This window comes from Lepidochelys olivacea (genome assembly GCF_965140295.1).
Source record: "Lepidochelys olivacea isolate rLepOli2 genome assembly, chromosome: 27".
Classification (NCBI taxonomy): domain Eukaryota; kingdom Metazoa; phylum Chordata; order Testudines; family Cheloniidae; genus Lepidochelys; species Lepidochelys olivacea.
Window position 1 is genome coordinate 13,451,997 of NC_140437.1, and position 12,385 is coordinate 13,464,381.

Below are 12,385 nucleotides of genomic sequence, written 5' to 3' on the forward strand. Positions count from 1 at the left end.
GGGACCTCCTTGTCCGGTGTGAAAGGCATTATAAAGCAACCCGCGAGATCTGCTTGGTGTGCAAGAAACTTTTTGGGAGTGTTAGACGCTGGGGAGATTGCAAAGGGTAGATTTTGCCAGTTGTCGTTGAGAAGGGCTCTCGATTGCATTACCTTGCGAGCGATACAGTCGACTTACCTTTAAGCAGCCGGAAAATCTTAACGCCTGATGTGTCCCAAGCAAAGCGGTGTTCATTCATTCTCTGCCATTACAAGGTCTTTTTCTTTCTTTTTTTTTTTTTAAAGCAGTGCTATTTGAAATACGTTTCGATTTGAGGGGAGGGGGAAAACAGTATTTCCAGCCAATGAAGGGGGAAATGTAGCATCTTTATGGCATCTTCTGTGGCTGGGTGCTGTTAAAATATGATTAAATCGGAAATATTCGAACAGAAACGTGTGTTGCTCCCTTCTGATCTTTTTTGGGTGGGTTTGGGGTGGAGGAGACTGTTATACTTTTAATCTCTGGAGCTACTGGAATTTTAAACGAAGTGTCAACACGATGTTATTCTCATTCGCTCCGAATCAAGGTTCATTAGCTAGACAGTATGAATATTTTATTGCTTTCGGAAATGAAACTCCTTTGATCTTTTTCTCGGGTTATAAAAAGAATTGCCTGTCATAAAAAAAAAAAGAAAGAAAAAGAATATCGTCCCATCTGCCTTCACATTCTGTATTTATTTTCCTCTGTTTCTCTCCCCCCACCCCCCGTAATTTACTTTTATAACAAAAAAACTTTGGATGACCTTCAGAAACTCAACAACAACAAAAATTTTGAAATGTTTGTCTCTGTTGATCAGTGGATGATATTGAAACAACCACATTTGGAGTGAACATTAACTATTACATTTACATTTGAAATGAATGATAATTTGGGACTCTACTTATGTTTTTAGATATAGTCCAGGACTCATTTTTTTTGGGGGGGGGGACGACGACATAATGCTAAACTAATGTTCAGTGTATCCATGAATAGGGAGGAACGTACTGTATTACTTTGGTAGCCTAACAATTACTAGCTCTGTATTTCGAATGGGTGAATTTCATTATTTGTGTTTCCTTTGGAAAGTGGAAATTTTAACCATATTTATCCATAGTTTAATTCTTTTAGTGACACATCTCTTGTATTAAAAACAATAATACTAATAATAAATTAAATCGAAGAGAATGATTACAGTTAAGTGAAGTTAGAAGATTTCTGACCAAGAAAGATGCATCTGTCTTCTATATGTACCCTGTAGATCCGAATTTGTGTAAAGGAAGTTGTGTCACAAATTCGTATCTAGGGGAATATGTAGTTGACACAAACACTACAGTCATTCTCCCTGAAGAAAAAAAAAAAACCTAAATAACAGGATGAAAAGAAGCTTTGGCCAGAAGATCGTTTTATAACTGAAAAGAAATATTGGGGGATTTACCTAAACTCCCAACTCTAGTACTCCTGTGGCAAACTTTATCACCTCGTTGTAATAAAAATCTGAGCTGCTAGGGGTGTCAGAAGTCTTACATCACTGAAACTCAGGAGGGAAAACTCTGTTGCTTTAATCTGTATAATTGCTTAAAATACACTAGGTATAAATAATCCAGCCAAACGCTGCCCTGTTTCCTGATTTTTATGAAGGGATTATTAGGTGCTTCGATTTTAAAGACCCGTCCAAATGTTGCTTTTTTAATCATGTTTATTACAATGTGGGAGAAGGGAACAGCACCGAGGCTAGTTAATTTTATCTTTAATTGTCCATAAAGCCCTTTATTTCGTGTTCAGGGGAAGGGCTCTCTTCCACCCATGGCTGGAAAATGGTCAATCGGATCCCGAAGCTAAATGTGATTTAGGAGCCCCGGTACCCCGAATTAGCTGATGGATTTTCTATCGACCCAGAACAAGTCCTATTTATCTCTGCCAGTATCGCAGCGCATAGTCGCTACTCAACCCGCTTCATATCACCGCCATTAAGACCGAAATTTAAACACCAGCCAGAGGGATCTCAATGTATCATCTGCCAGGGCATTCATTTTGATCCGGAGCGGACTTCCCTCCCCATCCTCCCCCATATTACTGAAAATAATCTTTTTTTTTTTTTCTGTAACACACAACTAACCCAAGACACACCTACTGGAGGGAGTGGGGTTTTGTTATCCCGAGGGATTAAGTGGTGACATTAGGGGTTTAGAGCCTGAGATGCTAATCCGGGTAAGTAACATTGTGCAGGAGCAAGACATTTCACCCTTGCTGAAAATATGTAAATATTGGTGATTTAAAAAAAAAAATCCTACAGGAGTAAGAATGCCCCTGTGTGAGCATATTTCCTTATCCGGGAATCGCAGGGAACCTCGCCATTGGCCGCCGGTGTCACATGGATTCCTAACTTTGTTCACTTGACAGTATGTAGGAGGGTTTTACGAAACAGGAAAACGAGTAGGGGGGGATAGGAATAAATTTTAGTATTTGTGTGTGTGTGTGTGTGTGTGGTGTGTGTGCAATTCAAAGAAATTAATGGCCATGAGTTCGTTTTTGATCAACTCCAACTATGTGGATCCCAAGTTCCCACCCTGCGAAGAATATTCTCAGAATGATTACCTTCCCAATCACTCTCCGGGATATTACAGCAGCCAGAGGCGAGAGACCACTTTCCAACATGAGGCGATGTACCAGCCACGGTCAGCCTGCAACGAGCCGCCCTACCCAGCTTGTCAGGGCTCCGGCCACCAGCCAGCGGTGCTATCCCCAAGGGGTCACGTTCATCCTTCTGCCGGACTTCAGAGCCACCTCTCAGAGGCAAATCACCACTGTGAGTCGGTCACCCCCAGCCCTCCTCCACCCTCCTGTAGCCAAAACTCTATGAACCAAAGCCCATCTCATTCTTCTTGCAAAGAGCCAGTAGTTTATCCCTGGATGAAAAAAGTCCATGTAAGCACGGGTAAGTGAACTAAAGTGGCTTTTGCTTTATACTAACTAGCACCTCAAAGTCTTGTGGAAAGCCTATTGCACCAGTTGTAAAATAACCATTCGTGGAGATTTACGATCGCCTGTTTGCAGAGCAGTATAATTACATCCTCCATAAATTTTTATGGCTCTACTTGGCCAAGTGCCTTTGAAGTCTCTGTTACCATCCTCCTCCAATTTCTTGCAGGGTACTTTTTTATGGTTGTTGAATCTTCGTAAGTTAAGTTTTATGTTTTTGTAATTTGTATTTAAGTGGTGGGTTGAGTAAACTTTTACTATGTTTCCTCTCTCTCTCTCTCTCTCTCTCTCTCTCTCTCTCTCTCTCTCTCTCTCTCTCTCCGTGTTATTACAAAGAGAGGGTGTATGTATGGGGGGGATTTTATGGATTTTAAAGAGCATAGATGGTGTGTGTGTGTATATATATATGTATATAATATACTTGCACCATCTATGTTATCGAGGAGAGTATGTAAAATATATCTAGGGAAGTTTAAAACACATATAGACATGGATGTACGTCATGCAATCAGGCTGGAGAGAGGGGGTTGGAGATGGGTTAAGTGTATATTTTTGGAAGATCGTGGTGCATCTTTCTGCTTCGAGTAGTCTGCCAGCAAAACAGCGTGTGACACTTAAAAAAATTAAAAGGGCAGCTCAGTAATTCTTTTTTCTCTTCTTCCCCACTCCCCTCTTTGTGTTTGTTCAGTAAACCCCAGTTGCACAGGAGGGGAACCGAAGCGCTCCCGGACAGCTTATACCAGGCAGCAAGTCCTGGAACTGGAGAAAGAATTCCACTATAATCGCTATCTCACGCGGAGGCGCAGAGTAGAAATTGCCCATTCTCTTTGCCTGTCCGAGCGCCAGATCAAAATATGGTTCCAGAACAGGAGGATGAAATGGAAAAAAGATCATAAATTACCCAATACCAAGATCAGGTCTAATTCTTCCAACTCTTCTGCAAGCCTGCAGATACAAGGAGGGTCTCAGAACCGAGCCAATGCACCAGCCACTGGCCTATAACTGTTTCTTGTGTGTGTGTGTGTGTGTGTGAGAGAGAGAGAGAGAGAGAGAGAGAGAGTGAGAGTGTGTAGGAGACACATGATAATTTTTTTATGTTCCAAGGGGCGTAACGGGGGCATACTCTTTATTTATAGAAAAGGAGGGAAACTCAGCTACAAAACAAACAAACAAACAACAGAGATGTGCTTTTGTGCTCCCTCCCATTAAAAGAAGGCTGTGGATAGTAGTTTTCAAATTTGGCTAAGATGAATCCTTGTTTCATCTTTAATCACGCCAAACTCTGCCCCATTTGTCATGTTTACTCTCCCGTACAAAGGATGGACCTTATGCTTGCTATTACCTCGACAACCAGTGTTCACTTTAATAAATGAGGCTCAGTTTCTTCAAGAGGAACTGAATTTTCTTTTCTTTTCTTTTCTTTTGTTGCCTACCAGCCCCAAAGCGAAAGTTTCTGTTCAGATCCCCAAGGGCATAGCAATTCTGGCAACGGTAACACAGCCCTACAGACCAAAAACAAACAAACAAACAACAACAACCCCAACTCCATGCGGTATGAGGACCGGGGGGGACTGAATAGATGTTGAGTATCGTAACGATCAGGGTCATATAGCTGGAGAACGAAGAGATTGGCACAATTTAAAACAAACCGAGTGAAATTTGGGGTGGGGGTGGGGCTGGGAAGGAGACCAACATAATGGAGACTTATGTAAGAAACCCCCTGCCACTTTTGAGTCCAGCAGGTTAATTACCTCACTTGTAAATCTTGGGGGGGGACACAACGTAATTAGTTTAGAAACTTGATGATCAAGTAATGCCACCTGAATTTAAACGTTCGTCAAAAGGGGTGTGGGAAGGGAGGGCTCTTTGTAAAAAGGATGCTTCTCCACTAAGATTCAGTCCATTTTTGTACTGAGAATGTGAATAAAAAATGGAAGCTGGGGATCCCCTTCTTTCTTGATGGAAAAGGGGTTATGAACTTCGAACAGATTTATTTTTTTCTTTCCATGTTCTATAGTACTTGACATTCCGAGCTGATGTGATTTCAAAGAACTTTTGGGATCTTCGTTTCCCCCTTCCAGTTGTTCATTTGAATTACCTCCTATTGTTCTTTGTGATATTCATGATAACTTGTACATAGCAGAAGGAAAGCAAGTAGAAATAAAATTTTCGTTGTGACTATAACCCGTGTGTGTTTAAAAAAATAAGTTTTTTTTTTAAATTTAAAATGTTTGTTAGTTTTATAAGGATTTCTGTCAATTGCACCTCGCTAATGAAAACAAAATGTGTTTGACTATAGGGTATCTCAGTCTTAAGTACTGCTAAGCCTTACATATTGTGATTTATTTATTCTATGCACATATTAATATGGTTGTATGATATGTTCACAAACTGGTTTCAACTGTGTTGGGTCATTAAAGCGCTACATTGTATTAAGGAATTAAAGCAGCTGTGTATTCCTCAGGAGAGGCTACTTCATTTTAAAAAAATCTCCTTCTCCAAGGTATTTAATGCATTAATGAGTATAATTTTTGCACAGATGTTTCTCGGTGTTTGCAGGTTTTCTGTGTATTTTTATATTACAAAGGAGCTGGCTACTGCAATAGCTCAAACCCTGACAAGCAAATAGATAATCAAGAAGACAAATGGCTTCTTTTGTGAGCCACAGCTCTTGTATTAATTTTCATTTTCTTGCTCATAGAAAGTATCGAAAATACTGTTCAGGGCGAAATAACATTCCAGTTCTAAGTCACATTTAAAAAAAAGAAGAAGAAGAAGAAGAAAGGGGTGGGGTGGGCTTGTGGGAAGGAGGCCTCTAGACCATACAAAGAAAATCATAATTTTCTGAATCATTCCCTATAAGAAAATGGTTTTCGCTTATTTATGAGATTTTATGAATTTGTCTCGGCCTCTAAGTCATGATTAAAATACCCCACCACGTTATTAAGAACAAAGACCTGGCTTGGGATATTTAAAGTGGTAGAATGGCTGTTTCTGTTCTTAGGGTACTCAGCAATTTAACTCAGACCTTGCAAACAAACTGCTTTCAAAAGTTGTTCCTTCCCCCCACACCTCAATAAATCGCCCATTACGTCTTTTACTCTGTTGACTTTGTAACAGTTTGTAAGAAATATGTATATGGTCATGTGACACAGAGCCGCTGCACGTCTTGTGTTGGAAAAACGGAGTTGTGTATGTATTTGATTAACTTTTGCCCCTTTAAAGGCAAAAAGAGCAAACCTTCCGAGTTTTTATTTCGATGAGGGGTGGTCGGGACTGCACTTATTTTGATGGCTGATTTCCCTCCCCACCTTCGATCTGCTTCCTATGTAAAGGCGATGCAATTTTCAGATAGAGGCTATGCTCTTAAGGGTACCAAAACAGTTCTTAAAAAGCATATGCTGTTAGGAATGCAACTTCTATAGAACTAAATCAAAGCTGGAAAGTATGAATAGAATTGAAGGGGGAGAAAAGAAGATTTCTATAGGACCTAAAAGTTCACAGCCATTATAAGCAGACAGAAGCCAAGAAAAATGCGAGAATTATACAGAAAATCATTAATCACTTCTTTTCTTTAAATACTTATCCTTTCCCCATTGTTATTCAACAGCAAATCTCCGCAGACCGTCTGTTGGGAAAAAAGTACCCGGAGTCCTACAAAAATCTTCAAGGGGAATAATAACAATAAAAAAATCTGGATCATAAAGTTGAAAACTTTTATTTATTTATTTTTTTTTTTTTTGGAAAACAAAACGGAACAAACAACAACTCTCACTTGGGAAGAAACCACTCAAACCATGAATACCATCTATTGGGCGTTGGAAAAAGGATGTGGGAATGCACAAGGTAAAAGAACCGACTGCTTGGCATGCATTTTTGATCGTTTTATTGCCTCTTTTCAAGAGTAAGTTTTTTGGGGGGGGGCACATGAATCCTTTACGGGATTTTCCTCGGTTTCCTCATTTTATTTTGTCTGAGGGGGAGAGAGAAAAGAAAGATATTAAATGGATTACATATAAAGGGGATGCTAAAAACCCGTATTTTTCCATTTTATGGTGTGAATCCTATAGAGTTTGGCTTTGCTCGGATAATTTTTTTATCTCATGGAATACAGAGGAAAAGCAGATAGCTCAGACATTGGCCTTTTTGTGACCAAGACAGCCTTGCTATTTCAAATTATATTCCTCCATGTTCTATTTTGCCTTCTTGAAGCTTTGCAACCTAAATTAAAGGGCTTTGTACAAACGTCACGTGCGACTATGGAAAGATCAGTCTGGTAGATGATTTCTTTTTTCGTGTGTCAGATGTTCCTTGGAGGAATAATTGTGTTCGAATCCTTTAGCCAAATCAGACTTTTTGAGTTTCTCGTTTCTGCTTAGAAAAGTTGTTTTGTGGAAGGGTTTGGCCTTTAGAGACCGTGTTTGCGTGAGCCGCGCTTGTCTGATTGCTGTTTGTTTCAAGACTTTTTGCATTTTACTGGGGAGGCTGAAAGGCAAAATAAACAAATAAATTGAGGCAAAATTCTGAGCTGCCGAGCACAGATCGCATAGAGGGTTCACCCAAAGGACACGTTTTCTAACTGATTAGCTGAGTATTATAGCCAAGGATTGACCTCTCAAACCCCTTGACCTTTCCAAGACTGGACATTGTGCTGTGTAACATTTCCAGCGTCGAACTGGACGGGGGCTAAGGCAAACTTTGCACCTCCGGAAAGAATCTTTTAAACCACGCGTGTTCATGGTTGTTTCTTAATGTTGCCATTGCTGGGCCAGCGCGGGGAATGCAGAGGAAAGGCGTCCCAGAACGATCGGATTTTTTGTGTTTGGTTGTTTGGCTTTTAATGTCTTAGTCATTCTATATTCAATCTGGTCACAATGCATTGTTTCTCTTCCTGGCTTTGGGTTTCATCTCAAAGCACAGAGGGTCTCCACTGTAAAAGACAAAGGGCAGCTGAGTTTTTTAGAGTCGGGAAGCTTGCGGTCAGTGCAAGGGGAAAGATCTCTGGGCTGGCTCGGCCACTTGGGTTTGTTTTGTTTTGTTTACCTCTCAGGAGAGGGCTTTCTAAAAAGGATCCTTACACTACCCCAGCCAAACGCCTCTCACTTTTCCTCAAACCTCAGCTATCTTCTCCCTTCCAGAAAATCCTTTGTTTCGGAGCGTCTCCTCTCCCACCCCCCGCTTTTCCTCCCCCCGCTCCTAGCCCACAACACTCTCAAAAGCCCTTCACAGCTCGTCTGTATCTGCTAAAGGGGTGTGATATTTGCTGATGCAGTCAGGGATTTCTTTTTGATGGTGGTGGAGGGGAGGGGAGGGGGGCTACAGGAGGGCAGGCGGTAAGGGTGGTTATCGGTGAATGTTGTTGAAACCACCTCGCTCCTTTGCAAATTGTGGCCTTCGGTGGCTCACGGTGGCCCTTAGTCCTGATAGCGAGGAACACTTATATTGACACGGGGCAGCGTTTACACAGTCACTCCGGGGTTTGATGAATTCTAAATGGCGAAGGATGAAGAACTGTTTTCGGAGTGACGGGCTAAGGGCTCCGTCAGACATTTGGTAGCCCTCTCCCGACCTTGCTGGCCACCTAGAATCGTTTCAATACATGAGTTGACGCCCGCTACCTTTGTTTATATCGGCGCGGTGCTCAGTGACTTAGGGGCGACTCCGCTTCATAGCTGTGTCAGGGGAACCCCGGGAAACAAAGCATGAACGACTCATCGTTTTAAAGGTATTAAAGCCACATATCCAGCCAGAGACAGGCCAGGTGTCTTTTGGAGTCTCCGTTTAGATCTCGATATGACACCTGATGGTTCGACTCATCGCTCTGAGATTTTACTCTTCCGACCTAGTTCCTGGTGGAAGAATGTAAATATTTTTAATCAGCATGAGTCTGAAAGGTGTCTCCTTGGGACATGGCCTTTTTGTCCCATGCACTTCTTTGTTCGCTCCGCCTGCGTCTTGAAATCGAAGCCGGACCAAAAGTCTATTGCATCGAACCAACTGGAATAGCTTGTCTAGTTGCCATTATGATCTGAGATTTATTTATTTGGAAGCCAGACCAAATATTTATACATATACATGGATACAGGGCATTTAAATCTATCTATCTATCTATCTATCTATCTATCTATCTATCTATCTATCTATCTATCTATCTATCTATCTATCTATCTATCTATCTATCTATTATTAAAATACAACGCGCGAGATTGTCTCTGTATAATATAAATATACCTGGGGAAAAGTATTTATATACAAATACTTTCAAACACACACCGGGAAAATTTTTATGTTATAGGTGTCTAGGTGTATCGACACCTTGTTGCAGTGTTCGGGTTCCTTCAAATGTTCCTCTTTGAGTAAGGACCTGGGTGGTGGGAGCAGTTTGGGAGTTTCTCTGCCTGAACACCTTCCCCCTGACAGATTTATGATCTCCAATAAAACTGGCGTGTTTAAATTCGTAAATCAATCTCCCCTTCTCACTATATAAACGCTCATTTTATCTCTCGAAAGAAAGCTGCTTTGATGATAGCCCCTCAGAGGCTGAGGGTGCTGTTTATGGCCGCATTTCCTATTCTTTGAACTTTTAGCGAAAGTTGCTCTTCTTAGAAAAAAAGGCAGCCGGATTTTTCCTTTTTTGTTTGTTTATTTTGGGGCAAGCAACATTCGGATGAGGGATAGTTTGTTTGTTTGTTTTTTTAAGGGATCCACTGAAGGAAAGTGTGTGGCTTTTCAGTTTACCCCCTCCTACTCTGATAATATCCCAAATTGAAAAATCATCTAATTTAAGGGGTGAAGGAAGTTTGCTTTATTAGGTAACTGCTCCTCTATCAACATACAGTGACACCGAAAGGATGTTTTAAAAAGAGAGAATACATTCACTTTTCCTTTTCTGTGTTCCTCTCTCTCTGTATTACACCTTCACCCAGAATTTTTAGCCGAAGGTTTTGGGTTTTTTTTAAGAAATTTCACACAATAAGGTCTATGCTTTAAAAACAAGTGTGAAGCTTTTCCAGGCAATTTGCTCCCGTATTCATTTCCTGAAGCTTTAAACAGCCCTTTCAGCCATCACAACCACTTCAAAATGTTGCCTGGATTGAACGCTGGGTTTGAATTTTCTCACCTTTTATTAATTAGTTTTTAAACTGTATTCTTTCAGGTAGCTGCTTTCCTAGAGAGTGGATTATTAAACGCCGGACAACTCTCGCTAAACCTCCATGTCTATCTTTATTTTATCTGTGTTTAGAGGTATTCCCAGGCTTGCAAGAGTAGAACTTTATAGTCAAACGCATTCCACCTTGCCTGTTACTCCAGGTCTCACACGGTTCTATTGTTTAATCTTCAGTGGCTCCTTATGCCCTGTATCCATTCCATTGTTTGAGGAGGTGAGACCGTCATCATAGAATCATAGAACCATAGAATATTAGGGTTGGAAGGGACCTCAGGAGGTCATCTAGTCCAACCCCCTGCTCAAAGCAGGACCAATCCCCAATTTTTGCCCCAGATCCCAAATGGCCCCCTGAAGGATTGAACTCACAACCCCATCCTTAGCACCTGAAATGGGATGAGGGACCCCTACGCTAGATTTGTAAAAAAATCTTAGCTTCCTTGCAGGGCTGAAAGAAAACCAGTGTCGTAGCTATGTCTGTACATCCGTGTGCCTGTGTCTATGTGAACATATGTAAGTATGTTGCTACATACAGACGTGTGCACATTGTTTTGTGTCAGTGAGGCATTGCCTGCTTGGGATTTGGTCCATAGGCAGCTTCTTGTACATTCACTATAAGCAGCTTCCTTTGTTGGCCAGGATTCCGTTTTGGGGCATCTCAGCTCAGAGCCAAAACTGACTTCAAAAATGCAATAAAGACTCACAAAACAATAACAGCAGAAGCTCTTGCCCTGTATCCTAATGGGAAATTCTTAAAAAAAAAAAAAAATTTGGATCCATGAGCATAAATATCCTCAGAGGACTTTGGAGCCTAAAACTGTTGTTCTAGTCAGTGTAATAAAATGTCAGGGAGAAAAGCATTATGTGCCTAGCAGGGCAAAGAGGCATCAGGATTGGGGAAAGTGTTTAAATATTCTAAACTTCGAGGGGAGTGGGGGTGGACACCCTAACGTTGCGTCCTTTACCAGACATATGTATATTACTGTATATTGTGCTGTGTATACACTCATCCCACGTTCACACGCCTGTGCAAGTATGCATATGTGTTTATAGAAATAACTAGGTAGCCAGAATATCTCTGTAGATCTAGAATGTTACATTCAATTCTAAACTTATTTTTTGGGGGGGGGGATAAACACTGTTCCAGTGGAAGGTCACAGTGGTCCTTTGAGTATGAAACTGAGAGACCCCCTTCCCCCTTCCAGATCACGTGATTCATTAAATAATTAATGCAGAGGTTGCAGAATAGATATGTATTCGTCAGGAACATCGCAGACATGGTCTCCTTGTGTCTGACGTGAAATTCAACTGTCCTTTAAAAAACAAGCCTATAGCAGAGGGGGGGGAAAAGAGAGAGAGAGAGAGAAAGGGAGAGAGAGAGAGAGGGAGAGAGAGAGAAAAGAGTCTTCAATAAAACAATTCTCAGGAAGAAAGAAGCCACGCCGAGGGTTGGATTGTTGTGAGTAGCAGGGTCTTCCCAATTCCTAGCGTGTCTATATGTCCATGTAAATTTATTGTTTGTTATTAATGTTATTGTCGTAAAATGTGACAAATAGCCGTCTTCATTTCCTCCCATTTCTCTTCACATGGTGGTATGTGTGTTAATACCCATCGAGGCATTTCATTGATATTTTTAGGAATATTCCTTTCTCTCCCTCTCTCTCTCTCTCTCCTCACAACCTTTCTCCCTCTCTCTCTTTTTGAAACCCCCTTTCTTGATTTATTACAATAAGCATGTCAGCAGCAGTGTGGCTGCCATTGTGTGTGTGCGTGTGTGTGTTTGTGAGAGAGTTGTGTTGTTTATGGCGGTGTCCAAGATAAATCATTTCTCAAGTGAAAATGATGTGCAAGCGATGATATTTTAGAGCGAGAATTTCTCTCTGCTCCACTCCCTGGAGTTGATTATTTCAGACGATTTACAGTAATAGATCAGCAGCTAATATGAAAGCTCTATAGCTGGGGGTCTTAAATTACAGCATCTGTGATTACCAATTAAGGAGAGATTTGTATAAATTTGGTAAACCGGGAACGCCTCATTGGCATATAAACCTAGTAAAAGACCAGGACCTTAATATAAAAATTACTGCTAGGAGTCTTGTATTGCAGCATCACTTTACTAGCTATTCCTCATTTTTTCACCATCTTGTCCCCTCTCCCTCTCTAATAAGGACTTTATTGCACCATAAACACAGGTTGTTGAGGCGTGTTTATGCTTGTTTGAGG

General features: G+C 41.1%; 2 protein-coding genes across 6 annotated transcripts in view; both read left to right on the forward strand.

The window, feature by feature from the left end:
• HOXB3 (homeobox B3) overlaps positions 1-12,385 on the forward strand; it is a 59,181-nt gene that overhangs the window by 26,209 nt on the left and 20,587 nt on the right. For 3 of the 5 annotated variants that reach the window (XM_084615580.1, XM_084615582.1, XM_084615583.1), the window contains exon 2: positions 6,608-6,843. The gene's annotated coding sequence lies outside the window, so the exon portion shown is untranslated. Of the gene's footprint in view, positions 1-5,406; positions 5,501-5,819; positions 6,844-12,385 lie in introns of those variants that run through there. The other 2 variants (XM_084615584.1, XM_084615581.1) reach the window with 2 other exon arrangements.
• Positions 2,279-5,460, forward strand: HOXB4 (homeobox B4). Its single transcript, XM_084615587.1, has 2 exons — positions 2,279-2,953; positions 3,686-5,460. The coding sequence occupies exons 1-2, from the start codon at positions 2,530-2,532 to the stop codon at positions 3,997-3,999; spliced, it is 738 nt and encodes a 245-aa protein (XP_084471713.1). The 5' UTR covers positions 2,279-2,529; the 3' UTR covers positions 4,000-5,460.